At 41.2% G+C, this 17,062-nt stretch overlaps 1 protein-coding gene across 3 annotated transcripts in view; it reads left to right on the top strand.

Moving 5' to 3' along the window:
* Positions 1–17,062, top strand: part of LOC129818857 (tyrosine-protein kinase JAK2-like) — an 80,081-nt gene that overhangs the window by 38,284 nt on the left and 24,735 nt on the right. For all 3 annotated transcript variants that reach the window (XM_055875136.1, XM_055875137.1, XM_055875138.1), the window contains 4 exons: positions 1,543–1,660; positions 11,721–11,866; positions 14,833–15,124; positions 15,412–15,531. In XM_055875136.1, coding sequence (XP_055731111.1) covers positions 1,543–1,660; positions 11,721–11,866; positions 14,833–15,124; positions 15,412–15,531 — 676 coding nt within the window. The remainder of the gene's footprint in view (positions 1–1,542; positions 1,661–11,720; positions 11,867–14,832; positions 15,125–15,411; positions 15,532–17,062) is intronic.

Raw genomic sequence — 17,062 nt, forward strand, 5'->3', positions numbered from 1 at the left:
CTAATTGGGCATTTTTTGTTTTCTGAGGGAAGAAAAGGCTTTAAAATTAGGAAGAGACTATGTATTTTAAAAGAGGAGACGATGAGGATTATAATAAATGCCACTTTCATGTCATACAAGCAAGCCAAACACTCGTGAGTCCAAATATGCACTTCACATTAAAACTTATGTCCTAAACAGTCAACGTTTATGATCACTATGTTTGATGTACAGTTACAAGATGACATGGCATCATACCTAGTCATGTTGGCAATAGAACGAGATTTCAAATGATGCCCACCTGACCCAGATAGCGATTTATAATGGGCTGTTTTTGGATTGCGTAAACAACAATAGTAATTGTGTGATGACGGGGACGCAAGGCTCTATTCCAAACAAAACAACTACAAGTGTGCTTGCTCTAGTTCCTGAACCGCACAGCTAGGACAGCTCAAAAAAGCATCTTATAGTTGAAGACTCTTTGAGCCATAAAAGTGCATTGCGGATAAAAAAGACATGTACGTCTATGGATGTATAGCCGATCTGTGTATGGACCCTAAAACATTTGGTATAAATATTAGTTCAGTAACAGTGGTTTTAATTGTTCTACAATGATTCTACTGGTTAATCGTTAATCCCTAAAAAATTGCAGAAAATGCCTGTGTGAAGGAAATGTGACTGTTTGTAGCAGTATTTATTAGAGAGGGGTAAATATAAAGATTTTGTTCGGGCGCCAGGCAGGTATTAACCATGCCGAAAGGAAAAGAGTAGAATAGAGAGAGTACCACTACCAGACCCACACACATCAGCAGAAGAGACTGCCTAGAGTGTAGCCTGTTTGCCAGATAGCCAGTGGAGAGAAAAGAGAAGACACACCATATAAAAACCAACATCACAGCACAGGGGTAACCACACCAACAATACCTCATACAATAATAATAATAATAATGGCAGAGCAATTGAACGGCAACTTCATAGAAACAATTTACAAGAAAGAACCCAGTCATCAACAGAGGATTTGCAATAATCTGTATTCTCTTCCAGTGGAGGAGTGCAGAGGGTATGAATGTGGGACACAAAACAAAGGCCTTAAAAATGTCCACAATCTTCTCGGCCACATGTCAACATGTTACATGTCAAACTGCTATTATGGAATGAAAGTCCTACTCCACGTTGAACCACAGCCAGAGGATGTGTCCGGGCACTTTGTTGTTTTGCTGTTCTCATTTGTTGCTGACGCAGTAAGTACGTATTTGTTGCATAAGAAATATAAGGAAAGCTATTACCGCCGCCTGTACAGGCTAGTCATCCTTTGCATGGTAGGCTATCCATTGGCTGCTTTTATTTATCGCTCCACCACTAGTTGCTCCGTTTTCAAGTGCCACTCCCCCACCGAAAGGACACATGAAAACAAGGTGAGGGGAAACTAGTGGTAGAGCGATAAATAACCCTCGGGGATGGACATCACTTCATCACTCGCGCACATCTGATCGTAGCTTGTTGGGATGGAGCCCTTATCTTTCCCTTTTCTCTTACTACCCTGTTTCTTTCCCCTCTCTCCAGGTACTACTTCCCTGGCTGGTATAACAACAGAGTCTCCTGTGCCCACCGCTATGGGGTCAACAAAGGACTGGAGAGCCCCGTCTTAGACGACACCGTCATGTCCTACCTCTTTGCTCAGGTTAGTCTTGACTTTGGCATTATTCTTGCCTGGTTTGTTTTCGGTCTGGTCGAGTGAAATTCAAGAGAGCAAAGGTGTAAATTCATAAAAGAGTCTCAGGGTAGGAGTGCTGATCTAAGATCAGCTTTAAATTCATCGTCTCTTCTACTCAGAGTTGCTTTGTAAATATGGGCTCTGACCAGACCATGTAGCCTTCAGGCTACATTTGAGGGAATGGTCTCTATAAGCAAAGCACCAATCAGCGAGGCTGTAGATCATTGTAAATCATTGCTTAATCCACCCATTGGTTGGGTGGGTGGTAGGGTACTGAAGAAAGGGGAAGTGATATTGGGAGGCAGGGTGAGAGGCACAGTGGTGGAACCTGGGTTTTTTATGGGTTTTTGTGTGTATGTGTGTGCGCTTCCTCACATTTTTACAATGTCTATGTGAGGATATGTGAACCAGGGGGCCCTTTCACTTTATCTCTGCTTATCCTTTTGACTTTACTATGAGAGAATATGCTGTCATTTAAGGGGCGATACGCATATAAATGATATACACTCATTGATTCTTGAAGAATATAACTTACAGATGCCTCATGACAGATGCCACTTAGTTAAACTTTCGTACATCAGAATCCAAAATATAAGCTTGTTTTACCCAATGTTTGTAAAAAATTGTAAATATAAATAAACAGTCATTAAAGTGTGTAAAGTCATTAGACTGTTGGCCGACCGAGATTGTTCTAGTCAAGCAGTAGTGTGTATATGTATTATAATATATATATATATACACACATAGAGTTGAAGTCGGAAGTTTACATACACTTTAGCCAAATGCATTTAAACTCAGTTTTTCACAATTCCTGACATTTAATCCTAGTAAAAATTCCCTGTCTTAGATCAGTTAGGATCACCACTTCATTTTAAGAATGTGAAATGTCAGAATAATAGTAGAGAGAATTATTTATTTCAGCTTTTACTTCTTTCATCACATTCCCAGTGGGTCAGAAGTTTACATACAGTCAATTAGTATTTGGTAGCATTGCCGTTAAATTGTTTAACTTGGGTCAAACATTTCGGGTAGCCTTCCTCAAGCTTCCCACAATAAGTTGGGTGAGTTTTGGCCCATTCCTCCTGACAGAGCTGGTGTAACTGAGTCAGGTTTGTAGGCCTCCTTGCTCGCACATGCTTTTTTCAGTTCTGCCCACAAATTTTCTATAGGATTGAGGTCAGAACTTTGTGATGGCCACTCCAATACCTTGACTTTGTTGTCCTTAAGCCATTTTGCCGCAACTTTGGAAGTATGCTTGGGGTCATTGTCCATTTGGAAGAGCCATTTGCGACCAAGCTTTAACTTCCTGACTGATGTCTTGAGATGTTGCTTCAATATATCCACATAATTTTCCTACCTCATGATGCCATCTATTTTGTGAAGCGCACAAGTCCCTCCTGCAGCGGTTGGGATGGTGTTCTTCAGCTTGCAAGCTTCCCCCTTTTTCCTCCAAACATAACGATGGTCATATTGGCCAAACAGTTCTATTTTTGTTTCATCAGACCAGAGGACATTTCTCCAAAAAGTACGATCTTTGTCCCCATGTGCAGTTGCATACCGTAGTCTGGCCTTTTATGGCGGTTTTGGAGCAGTGGCTTCTTCCTTGCTGAGCGGCCTTTCAGGTTATGTCGATATAGGACTCGTTTTACTGTGGATATGGATACTTTTGTACCTGTTTCCTGCAGCATCTTCACAAGGTCCTTTGCTGTTGTTCTGGGAATGATTTGCACTTTTTGCACCAAAGTACGTTCATCTCTTGGAGACAGAACGCGTCTCCTTCCTGAACGGTATGGCGGCTGCGTGGTCCCATGGCGTTTATACTTGAGTACTATTGTTTGTACAGATGAACATGGTACCTTCAGGCGTTTGGAAATTCCTCCCAAGGATGAACCAGACTTGTGGAGGGCTACAATTTTTCTTCTGGGGTCTTGGCTGAGTTCTTTTGATTTTCCCATGATGTCAAGCAAAGACGCACTGAGGTTGAAGGTAGGCCTTGAAATATATCCACAGGTACACCTCCAATTGACTCAAATTATGTCAATTAGCTATCAGAAGCTTCTAAAGCCATGACATAATTTTCTGGAATTTTCCAAACTGTTTACAGGCAAAGTCAACTTAGTGTATGTAAACTTCTGACCCACTGGAATTGTGATATATAAGTGAAATAATCTGTCTATAAACAACAAAGAAAAATGACATGTGTCATGCACAAAGTAGATGTCCTAACCGACTTGCCAAAACTATAGTTTTGCCAAAACTAAGTTTTAGAACACCTACTCATTCAAGGGTTTTTCTTAGTTTTTACTATTTTCTACTTTGTAAACATTAAAACTATGAAATAACACATATGGAATCATAAAAGTAGTAAGCAAAAAAGTGTTAAGCAAATCAAACTATGTTTTATTTTTGAGATTCTTCAAAGTAGCCATCCTTTGCCTTCATTACAGCTTTGCACACACTTTGCATTCTCTCAACCAGCTTCACGAGGTAGTCACCTGGAATGCATTTCAATTAACAGGTGTGCCTTGTTAAGTTAATTTGTGGAATTTCTTTCCTTAATGCATTTGAGCCAATCAATTGTGTTGTGACAAGGTAGGGGTGGCATACAGAAGATAGCCCTATTTGGTAAAAGTCCAAGTCCATATTATGGCAAGAACTGCTCAAATAAGCAAAGAGAAACAACAGTCTGTCATTACTTTAAGACATGGTCAGTCAATACGGAACATTTCAAGAACTTTGGAAGTTTCTTCAAGTGCAGTCGCAAAAACCATCAAGCACTATGATGAAACTGGCTTTCATGAGGACCGCCACAGGAAAGGAAGACCCAGAGGTACCTCTGCTGCAGAGGATAAGTTCATTAGAGTTACCAGCCTCAGAAATTGCAGCCCAAATAAAGGCTTCACAGAGTTCAAGTAACAGACACATCTCAACATCAACTGTTTAGAGGAGACTGTGTGAATCAGGCCTTCATGGTCGCATTGCTGCAAAGAAACCACTACTAAAGGACACAAATAATAAGAAGAGACTTGCTTGGGCCAAGAAAAATGAGCAATGGACATTAGACCGGTGGAAATTTGTCCTTTGGTTTGGAGTTCAAATTTGAGATTTTTGGCTCCAACCGCCATGTCTTTGTGAGTCTCGGTGTGGTTGAACGGATTACTTCTGCATGTGTATTTCCCACCGCAAAGCATGGAGGAGGAGGTTTTATGGTGTGGGGATGCTTTGCTGGTGACACTGATTTATTTAGAATTCAAGGCACACTGCATTCTGCAGCGATACTCCAACCCATCTGGTTTGCGCTTAGTGGGACTATCATTTGTTTTTCAACAGGACAATGACCCAACACACATCCAGGCTGTTTAAGAGCTATTTGACCAAGAAGGAGAGTGATGGAGTGCTGCCTCAGATGACCTGGCCTCCACAACCCCCTGACCTCAACCCAATTGAGATGGTTTGGGATGAGTTGGACTGCAGAGTGAAGGAAAAGCAGCCAACAAGTGCTCGGCATATGTGGGAGCTCCTTCAAGACTGTTGGAAAATCATTCCAGGTGAAGCTGGTTGAGAGAATGCCAAGAGTGTGCAAAGCTGTCATCAAGGCAAAGGTTGGCTATTTGAAAAAACATATATATATATATTTTGATTTGTTTAACACTTTTTTGATTACTACATGATTCCATATATGTTATTTCATAGTTTTGATGTCTTCACTATTATTCTACAATGTAGAAAATAGTAAAAATAAAGTACCAGTCAAAGGTTTGGACACACCTACTCGTTCAAGGGCTTTTCTTTATTTTTATTATTTTCTACATTGTAGAATAATAGCGATGACATAAAAACTATGAAATAACACATATGGAATCATGTAGTGACCCAAAAATTATTAAACAAATCAAAATAGCTAGATCTAATAGATTTGAGATTTTAGATTCTTCAAAGTAGTCACCCATTCCCTTGACAGTTTTGCACACTTTTGGCATTCCCTCAACCAGCTTCACCTGGAATGCTTTTCCAACAGTCTTAAAGGAGTTCCCACATATGCTGAGCACATGTTGGCTGCTTTTCCTTCACTCTGCGGTCCAACTCATTCCAAACCATCTCAATTGGGTTGAGGTCGGGTGATTGTGGAGGCCAGGTCATCTGATGCAGCGCTCCATCACTCTCCTTCTTGGTCAAATAGCCCTTACACAGCCTGGAGGTGTGTTGGGTCATTGTCCTGTTGAAAACAAATACTAGATATAATAGACTCATTCAAGGGTTGTTCTTTATTTTTACTATTCTCTACATTGTGGAATAATAGTGAAGACATCCAAACATGAATAACACATGGAGTTTTGAGATAAAGGAAAACCCTTGAATGAGTAGGTGTGTCCAAACTTTTGACTGGTACTGTATATATTTGTGCCCATCTCAATGAGCTAATCCATTGCAGAGGTATAGACTAAAAGTCAATTTATGCTTGATTCGAAAATGTGGTCGGAGTCTCCATATGGAGGGTGTGATGCAATTGCGGAGCCTCCAGAGGCATGCAGAGGCCAAATCGAGCTCTACCGCGTCTTCATGCGCCTCCCAAATGTTGTAACAATGCGGAGAACTCTGTATAGCTCTGCATTGACATGAGTGGTTGATGGTAGGTGGGGGTGGTACATCCTGTATAAACTCAAACTCACTTCCTTGTTCCGCTCTGCGAAGCGCAAGAAGTATGAATATCACCGTAAATGCTGCATGGTCTATGCAGACGTCGGATTGACCATGCGACCAGATGCACAATGCTCTTTCTTTCCATAATGCGCTCTCTCCAGTACATTCATCGTTTCATAACTTCATTGTGTGAATTGTTTGCGTTTGATTGTTAGTGTATATCAATTCGCCATTACATACAGTGGGGAGAACAAGTATTTGAAACACTGCCGGTTTTGCAGGTTTTCCTACTTACAAAGCATGTAGAGGTCTGTAATTTTTATCATAGGCACACTTCAAATGTGAGAGACGGAATCTAAAACAAAAATCCAGAAAATCACATTGTATGATTTTTAAGTAATTAGCATTTTATTGCATGACATAAGTATTTGATCACCTACCAACCAGTAAGAATTGTATGATACATTAGCTAGCTAACGTTACGTGTATGATCTGCGTAGTAATATTTGTATCTCAGTTAGCTTGCTAACATTGAACCTGGTTGGTTAGCTACGTGCAGATTCATACATTATGAGTTTAGTTTATGGTTCATTGTTTAGCTAGCTACATGTCTAAACAAATGACTCCACTATGCAAGTAATAATTTCAATTGAATGTTCATGATGTAACTACAACAACTGTCGATAGACGTAGCTGGTAAATTCGCTCTGACAAATTTACGAACGCTCAACACCCGTTGAATATGGCCTGTGTCGTGCAGCGTTGAGGTGCATGGCAGCGGGATGCATGACACCACAATGGGCCTCAGGATCTTGGCGCGGTATCTCTACATTTTAAATTGCCATCGATAAAATTCAGTTGTGTTCGTTGTCCGTAGCTTATGCCTGCTCATACCATAACCCCACTACCACGATGGGGCACTCTGTTCAAAACGTTGACATCAGCAAACCGCTCAACCACACAATGCCATACACGTGGTCTGTGGTTGTGAGGCCGGTTGGACATACTGCCAAATTCTCTAAAATTACATTAAGGTGGCTTATAGTAGAGAAATTAGCTTTACATACTCTGGCAACTGCTTTGGACATTCCTGCAGTCAGCATGCCAATTGCACACTCCCTCAAAACTTGAGACATCAAGTTTTGTGTGACAAAACGGCACATTTTAGAGTGACCTTCTATTGTCCCCAGCACAAGGTGCACCTGTGTAATGATCATTCTGTTTGATCAACTTATTGACATGCCACACCTGTCAGGTGGATGGATTATCTTGGCAAATGAGAAATACTCACTAACAGGGATGTAAACAAATTTGTACACAGAATTTGAGAGAAATAGGCTTTTTGTGCAAATGGAACATTTCTGAGCTCTTTTATTTCAGCTCATGAAACATGGGATCAACACTTCATGTTCCGTTTATATTTTTATTCAGTGTAATTGGAAGCTTCCTTAAAGGCCAGATCCGGGTACCTTTTATACTTTTCAGAACTGTAGAATTTAACTAACTGCTCTACCAAGTCAACGGCCTTCAAAGGGAGAGATGGGTACTATACTAAATCACTATACTTAATCTTAATCAGTAACAAAAAGGTTTTAATTACTGACTAAACAAAACACAACTTCTGTTCACAGGGAGGCCACTCTCCCCCTTTACTTTAACCTTACTGGAAGGTATTGTTTTAATCTACCCCAAAGTTTTACTGTATGTACTATTACAATCTCTGTTGGATATTCACTATTTGCTTCACACTCCTTGTGTATTATTTTGAGATGAATAGGTTTTGTACCCAAATTATAAAATACATCAGCCAGATACCAATGTTCACCAAATTAAAACTTAGTGTTTTTTCGAGCCAGATATCGCACAAAAAACAAAAATGTTGAAGGCTAATTTACCCCATTCTGACAGAGGTTAACTATTTCAGAATAAGAATGAATAAAGTCTCACAAAATTGAGCGTGTGAGGAGTGTTTGGTCATGCCAACAGATTATCCAAACACAAAATCGGTTCTACCCCAGCTACAATAAAGAATAAGCCCGGGAATTGTTACTGGACCTATTGTAAACTGCATGGGTAGTAGTTAAATTGCTCTTGACTCTGTCTCTTGGCGCCACTGAACGTAATGATTTTTCTCGTCGTAAATGTAGCCAATTTGAGCGACTGCACAGAGGCCAAATATCCCTATGCTTTCTTTACCTCCAACTCCGGACATTTTCAGGAGAGTTTTTCTGCTGCTCACTAGTCAGTGAAGAAAATGAGTCGGCGCAGAGAGCCCAGGCACCACCGTACATTCTCACCCAATGGCCAAGTGGGCGGCATCGGTTTGCTTTTATTCTCCCTACTCTCAAATCCATTACCAGCGCTTGGGGTATGGGTAGGAGCGACAACACGCACTGCTGCACCGTGAGTTGAATTCGATTCCGCTCTCAATGCAGCTTGCACTATCTGTTCCCAGCTGGCGTGTTGATCCACCACGCTGGCCATAGCCAAACCTGTCACAAATTCCTCTATCTTTAATTTGAGCTTTATCGTTTCAACCTTACTGTTGATAAAACAACGCCATCAAAACGCGTGTATATTGAGCTTGCGATTTGTCCTTGACGTCATTGTGCCATACCACCACATCTCTATTTGATTGGAATTTTCAGTCAGCAGGGAAATGCTGATCAATGTCTCAATTTGCACGATTTTCCCCATACCAAGTTGGTAGATTCTTTGCGCACACCCATGGATTTACAAAATGTTTCCTCCTCTATTTCCCGTCTCTCGACGGTATCCAAGGTGATTAGATGTTCTCACCCAGTAGTTACGTTATACGTGCTTAATACATTTGTCACTGGACCGGATATCTTGTGTTGAGAACGACACTGAAGCGTCTGCAAATTTACTATTGGAGAATCCAGGAGACCTACGGTCTTTAATACCAGTGTCACGCCTCAAGTATCACTATGGTTCACAACACAAGTTGTTTTATTGCTACACAATCGGTCTCTATTATTAGCCCCAATAGACCACAAACCAACCTCCTGACTTATAGTATCTCCACAGCAACCTTCTAACACTATACGCATTACTACTCACTGATAACGCCTCATCCTTGATTAGATGCTATTAACAGGAACCGTCCATGTTCAATGAATTCATGGTACCCAAGAAGGTTCTTTCAACATGAACTCCTTCTCTACAACCAAACGTACTGGTATAAAAATGACAATTTATCCATACAAAGAACAGACGATAACACACAATAAGACAAAACATTAATATAGTCATCGGGGCCAGGAACAAAAGGGGTCGGGCACGAGGGGTCGGCAGGGGAGACTCATTCCGGCTTTAAGGGTACTCTTGAAAGTTGTAATAGTAGAATGCACAACGTGCAATTTTTAAATTGGGTCGTGCTTCATCGGTTCCTCTTGTCATGCTAGTCAATGGCATACCTTACAGAGCTATTTATAACTTGTCAGAAATGTCCAGAACAACTAACCCATGTCAGCTAACATTTTTGATTCCGTTTTTTTAGCCCATAGATATTGTTGTAATTTATTCACATGGATACACATTAGACATGGCAAAATGTATAGAATTGCCATAAAATGTGCTTTAAAACTTTAAAATTCTCTTTGCCCCCCCCCCCCCCCCCCCCCCCATGACAAAATGTGTAGAATTGCAGGAAATAAGCTTTAAACCTGCTAAATTCTCTCCATTAACAAGAAGGGTATGAACAGTTGTCATGAACAGAGCTTGTCTCAATAAAAATAGATGTGGTGCGCAGGGGGGGGATGTTCCCCAATGCTGGAAGCGGGGCCCGGGATGTTCCCTAATGCTGGAAGCGGGGCCCGGGATGTTCCCCAATGCTGGAAGCGGGGCCCGAGTGGAAAAGGTTTGGGAACCCCTGATCTAAGCCTCAGACTTCAAATTACATGGTCATCCAGTAGGGGAAGCTCAAATGAAAATAGTCATCTAGGCCACAAACCTAAAAAATGACAATCATCCACGACGTCAAAACAGTGGGACGACTGAATAAATCCAGGCTTTCGAAGTCCATTTCCAAAAATTCGTATTCTGCCTACGACAAAGATCAGAATGAGTGGAACGGTTATAGGAACTTTGCCTACCTCGTTTTTGTGTGCCGGCTCCTGTTCCACTGATTCAGACTCTTTAGTTCAACTGTAAATCGTGGTGAATCCTACCGACAACGCCAATTCTTAGGTTCGAAGTTTCTGGTACAAATTCCCGTCGGACTCCAGCGAAAGCTAGATTTACTAAACCACGCTGGGTCATACAGCTGCGAAAGACAAGGTACAGAATCTCAGAACCTATATTTATCACCTCTGTTTTCCCGGACAAGCCCTCCCCTTCCTGAGTCTAGGATGTACAATGAATCTCTGGCTAGGCAGGTGGTGTTAGCATCCCAGCCCCAGTCCAGAACCTTTGGTACTCTTCCACGCATCTCCCGGTCTTCTTATCAGTAGGGAGTATACATTCTTGCACCTTGCCGCAGTCCATTGTTAATTATCCTCTCATACACAGAGGGCTATTTGAGAATTAGCAATACATTCATGATGCAAATCATATTGAGAGAATATAATGATATAAAACAGTTAAGCTATAAGACAGTGTTACAGGGCAGTAGTTCGCAATCTATTATCTCTACCATATCACTCCTATCTCACCCTTATGGAAACATTCTGTCTCAGGAGGCATCTATCAAACCCATAGCATGTTATTCACTATTGCTAGGAAACTTATCTGATTTATAAACATACTAAAACATGCTCAAGTGAATTAGTCACTTTCCGACAGTAGTTTAGGACAAGTTTGGCCCTGGGTTGCTGTAAGGAAAGGGCTGTTGACTCTTTAGTACACATTCTGAGAACCGAGGTACCTGGCTTCCACGTAGCTTCGGGAAGTTGGGTGATGGTCCTCAAGACGTTCTGTCTGGTTAATGCATTAGTTGTCTAGTCGAGGCCGATCTCTGTTGTGGTTTTAGTTGATGTTATCCTCGGAGAATGTAGAACTGGCCATGGTTTTAATAACCGTGAGGGCCCGTGGGGACAGAGAGAGGCATGACACTGATAGGGCTGTGTAACTACAGATTTGAGGCTTGAACAACTGCTTTGTGCCTAATCAGATGGTCTGTCTGCCGTTTCTCCTCTCTCATATCATGTTAACGTTATCTCTCTCCCTTTTTTTTCCTCTGTCTCTTTTCTCTTTCCCTTATTTCCCTTTTTTCTGTTTTCACCTTATGCCACCTGTACCCTGTATCTCCCTGCCTATTTACTTCCTCTGCCACTTTCTTTCTTGCTTGTACCTCCCTCCCTTTCTTTCTTGCTTGTACCTCCCTCCCTCCCTCCCTCGCTTGTACCTCCCTCCCTCCCTCCCTCAGTGGCGTAGTGACTTTGTGGATGGCTGGGTCAGTATCCCAGTAAACCATGAGGCCCAGGAGGAGTGTCTTGGCATGGCTGTGTTGGATATGATGAGGATGGCTAAGGAGAGCAGCCAGGCTCCTGTGGACATCTTCAACGACACCAGGCGAGTACACCGGAGGAAGATGGAGCATATTGAACCTCAAAGCAAAGACAAATGTATAGGAAACTGAAGTGAAAACGTTTGGTCCCAAAGCGGCGTTCACAACGGTCAAACCAGGTGGAATGCATAGCCTCCCCTGTGGTCACTAAAGAAATAGGGATGTTAACCCTGTGTCCTGGCTAAGATGCTAACTTGACATTTGTATTTCCTTCCCGGCCACCTAATCATCCCTAAATCCCTAGCTTCCAATTGGCGTATTCAGTTGTACCCCTCTCCCCTGCAACTCTTCCCCTGAGGTGTTTCTGTAAGAGAGGAATGTACTGGGTGAACACTTCACAGTTAGGGTTAAATATAACTTGCATGTTTTGGGACATGACATATGGTATAATGATGTCGCTCCCTCTCTACTAGAAGTCTTGGGATCTACCAAATTACCTGAGATCCGACCAACGTTGTCGTAGTTAACCCCTTGGATCCCAGGTTGGATCTCGCCCGGTGGCCACATACCTCAGATCTGTGTGAAAATAGGTGAAATACCAACCGGATCTGAAATTATATCTTTGAGTTTTGTTCCTAAACAATATAAATGCTAATTTCAAACTTTTGCATTATATTCTCTTAACACTAGAACTGCCATAGGCCAATGGCCACTGACGTTTGATTTTGTACTGTATATTAAAATAACCCCCCCCCCCCAAAAAAAATGTCCTGTTCCTCGCCTGACTTTTCCTAAACGTTTGTATCTTACACTGCTCACCTGTCCGAATTTCGAAATCACAAACAGAGAAGTATTTAGAGCCTTTTTACCAGTTTATTTTTTTCTCACTTATTCCCAATTCATTCCGCCAAGACAATGTGCTGTAGGACGTTGGTACCTAGCCAGGCGCTAATGCGTCTCTCTCTCACTGGGCAATAATTGTGCAAGTTACTTCACAATCAAATTTAAATGAGGCCTAACTGAATGATGAGGGTGAAGAGGTTGATTTAATTTCGAACAATAGTAGTTGTAATGATGAGTTTCTGTTATGCCTATTTATCAGTGTTGGCTTATGTTAATCATTTGACCACGCACCTTGCAGGTTCATACATTCTCATTTACGTTTTAGTTTATAAAAATAAGCTGTTATGGTACTGTTTTATTTACTATGACTCTATTACTAATCAAATGTATTGTACAGGAAATGAAAACATGCTATGTGTTGCAGTAGGTCTTTAGAATCATGCAAAACATATCCTTGACTCTATCCAAGTTGATGAGCGGGAAACAAACAATGCCAGTCAGCCTGCACAGCCCGCCCATCGAAACTACACCTAAACTATACCAAAACTAATTTCACACGTAATAAGAGTTAGCCTATAGACAAGATGAAATTGACAATAATCTGATGAGTGACAATATTAGGCCTATCGGCACTCAAATTGTACATGAAGAGAAGGGCGCATCCTGTAATTGACAGATGCAGGGAAAGGAGCATCGGTTTATCCAATCCTTCTTCAGTCACATGCAGGTAAAACATTTTGATTTCTACATAGTCTCTGAAAGAGGACATTCTGCAGTTTCTGTGACACTTTGTCAAATAACGCAAAATTCAAGAGGTGCAGCTATTTTTCCACATTTCACTTTTTATTAGACTAACCGTGCTGTCCGTGCATTCAGTGCATGACCGAGCTGAATTATGTTTGTAGGTTTTTCTAATATTTTTCAAATGAATTACATATGAAAAGCTGAAATGGATTTACATTTTACATTTACATTTAAGTCATTTAGCAGACGCTCTTATCCAGATTGAGTCAAGTATTCATCCCCTTTTTTTATGGCAAGCCTAAATAAGTTCAGGAGTAAACATTTGCTTAAATCACATAATACGTCGCATGGACTCACTGTGTGTGCAATAATAGTGTTTAACACGATTTTTTTGTGACTACCTCATCTCTGTACCCCACACATACAATTATCTGTACGATCCCTCAGTCAAGGATTGGGATTTTTTGTTGATGAAAAATAAATGGAGTAGAGCTAGGCACAGGCAAAATCCTAGAGGAAAAACTGGTTGTCTGCTTTCCAACAGAAATTAGGAGACAAATTAACCTTTCAGCAGGTCAGTAACCTAAAACACAAGGCCAAAAATACACTGCAGTTGCTTAGCAAGATTACCTCCTGAGTGGCCTAGTTACAGTTTTGACTTAAATCGTCTTGAAAATCTATGGCAAGACTGTCAAGCAATGATCAACAACCAACTTGACAAAGCTTGAAGAATTTAAAAAAATAATAGTGGGCAAATATTGTACAATCCAATCCAGGTGTGCAAAGCTCTTAGAGACTTACCCAGAAAGACTCACAGCTGTAATCACTGCCAAAGGTGATTCTAACATATTGACTCAGGGATGTGAATATTTATGTAAATGTGAGAGTTCTGTATTTCATTTTTAATGAATGTGCAAATACTTCTAAAAACATGTTTTCACCTTGTCATTATGGGGTATTGTGTGTAGATGGGTAAGATATATATATATATTTTTTAAATCAATTTCGAATTCAGGCTTTAACACAACAGTAAGTATTCATACTTTACTTGTTCCACATTTTGAAGGCACTGGTCCTGCAAATCAATGAACATATTAACCCTTAGTGTGTGTGAGAATATCAGTATTGAAAACGTGTTCATGACATCCTTTACAGAACATAATAAACCCATGTCATTAAATATTTCATGATACACGGTCTCTGTACTCACCCTGGCCTCCTTTTCTCACTCCATCACACCACACCTCCCTCCTATCCAACCCAGCCCATGTATTTAAAATATATATTAATTTCTGTTAGTTGCTCATTTTCAATAAAAAAAAAAAATCCTTTCTTAAATCATGAAATTGTATCACATAATTCATCTCTTGGCTGCTATTGATACTAGTATTTAATGCACCCCAATTGTAACTAATCCAATCCCATTCTGTCTCCCCCCCCACAGCTATAAGTCATTCCTGCCCAAGGACATACGTGCCCGTATCCAGGAGTACCACTTTGTGACCCGGAAGAGGATCCGCCATCGCTTCAAGAAGTTCATCCAGCAGTTCTGCCAGTGTAATGCCACCGCTCGTGATCTCAAGCTCAAATACCTGGCAAATCTGGAGATGCTGCAGCCAGCCCTCTACTCCGAGTGCTTCCGGGTCACAGAGCCCTCGGCTGGAGAGGTCACCATCGTCGTCACGGGTAACAATGGAATTCAGTGGTCCCAGGGGACGGATATGGAGATAGAAAAGGTAGGGAGAAGTAGCATTCTCTTCTCTTTCTCTTCTCGTTTCTTGTCCTCTTATTGTCCTTTTTCCTTCTCTATTCTTCTCCTCTTGGAAACAGCACATGCCGTGCTGAAACGACCACAGAATGGCTATGATTAGTTATGTGTTTCAATCGTCTCATGCAATCATTTCATCGTTTCATAGAGAGTAAGCGGAAGGGCGTTTGAACGTTGTGCATTCAGGATTGCTGCCACTGTATATGACTTCTCTTTCTCGCTCACCATGTCTATCTCTCTCCCGGTCTCTCTCAGGGTTTCCAGACGTACTGTGATTTCCCTGAGGTTATAGACATCAGCATTAAGCAGGCCAACAAGGGCGGTGCTATCGAGAGTCGTATCGTCACCATCAACAGACAGGACCATCAGACTCTGGTACGACCACCCTGCTAACCTAACTCATAGAGGGACAAGAACACCTGCTTTATCTGAAATGATAATGACCCTATTCCCGATATACACTGGGTGTACAAAACATTAAGAACACCTTCCTAATATTGAGTTGAACACCCCCCCCCCCCCCCTTTGCCCTCAGAACATCCTCAATTCGTTGGGGCATGGACTCTACAAGGTGTCGAAAGCATTCCACAGGGATGATGGCCCATGTTGGCTCAAATGATTCCCACAGTTGTCAAGTTGGCAGGATGTCCTTTGGACCATTCTTGATACAACAGTTTCCCGTGTGCATGTGGAAAAACCCAGCAGTGTTGCAGTTCTTGACACAAACTGGTGTGCCTGGCACCTACTACCCTACCCTGTTCAAAGGCACTTTCATCTTTTGTCTTTTCCATTCACCCTCTAAATGGCACAAATACACAATCCATGTCTCAATTAACTCAAGGCTTAAAAAACCTTCTCTAATCTGTCCCCTCCCTTTCATATACACTGATTTGAAGTGGATTTAACAAGTGGCATCAATAACAGATCATAGCTTTCACCTGAATTTACCTGGTCGGTCTATGTCATGGAAAGATTTGTACACAGAATTCTGTACTTCCACAACCACTCATTGTATGTGAGTGGTTGTGTGTTGAGTCAGTATAAATGTATGTGCATATTATCCTCAGTCTAAGCCATGGGGGGGGGGGAGATAACATATGGAATTGTTTTAAGATGGTCATACCATGGATCATTTAGCTATTAGGTTTTTTAGGTATGTCATTATAAATACTTTTACTACTAAAATATTGAATTTGGTCTTTACTACTTTAGCCCATAGAAACACATTGCATAACGCAGAGACAGTCAATAAACAAATCATTATTAATAAGGATTTGAATTGTCTGTCCTATTTAGAAGATATACAAGAAAGAGCAGGATTTAATTTTGTACTTTTTTTTGGTCACATTTAACCCCTTCTTTTTGTTGATACAAACCTACCTCCATACTTCCATTCATTTGTATGGGATACCTTCAGATGATCCCTGTGACACTTGTGGGGGTCGTAGAGTAAAACGGAGATCACCACCGTGTTCGTGAGAGTCTCATATTCCCTTTGAGTGGTCATATTAGTTTGGATGCTACAGACGTTTTTTTGTGAGAAGACCGATTTCTGACGAACACTGCTGTGCTCGATCACCTTCCACCGTAGATGCGGAAGGCCCACATAGGGCAATTTTGTTTTTAATCTCTAGCTTAAACTGACGGATTTTGATGGGGGATTTTTTTTATGTTACATAGATTGACGCGTGGGTGCGTCAATAGATTCTTGAGGATTATGTGTGTGTGTGAGCAAATGATGAAGTGAGTGTTTGTGCGTTGAAGTGTCCATGTACGGGAGTGTGTAGGGCCCTGAGAGTGTGCATAGAGACAGTGCAAAAATAAAATACATGGGCTAATTCTGTTTAGCCATTTTGTTAGCTATTTAGCAGTCTTATAGATTGGGGATAGAAGCAGTAGCCTCTTG

This window comes from Salvelinus fontinalis, chromosome 21 (genome assembly GCF_029448725.1).
Source record: "Salvelinus fontinalis isolate EN_2023a chromosome 21, ASM2944872v1, whole genome shotgun sequence".
Classification (NCBI taxonomy): domain Eukaryota; kingdom Metazoa; phylum Chordata; class Actinopteri; order Salmoniformes; family Salmonidae; genus Salvelinus; species Salvelinus fontinalis.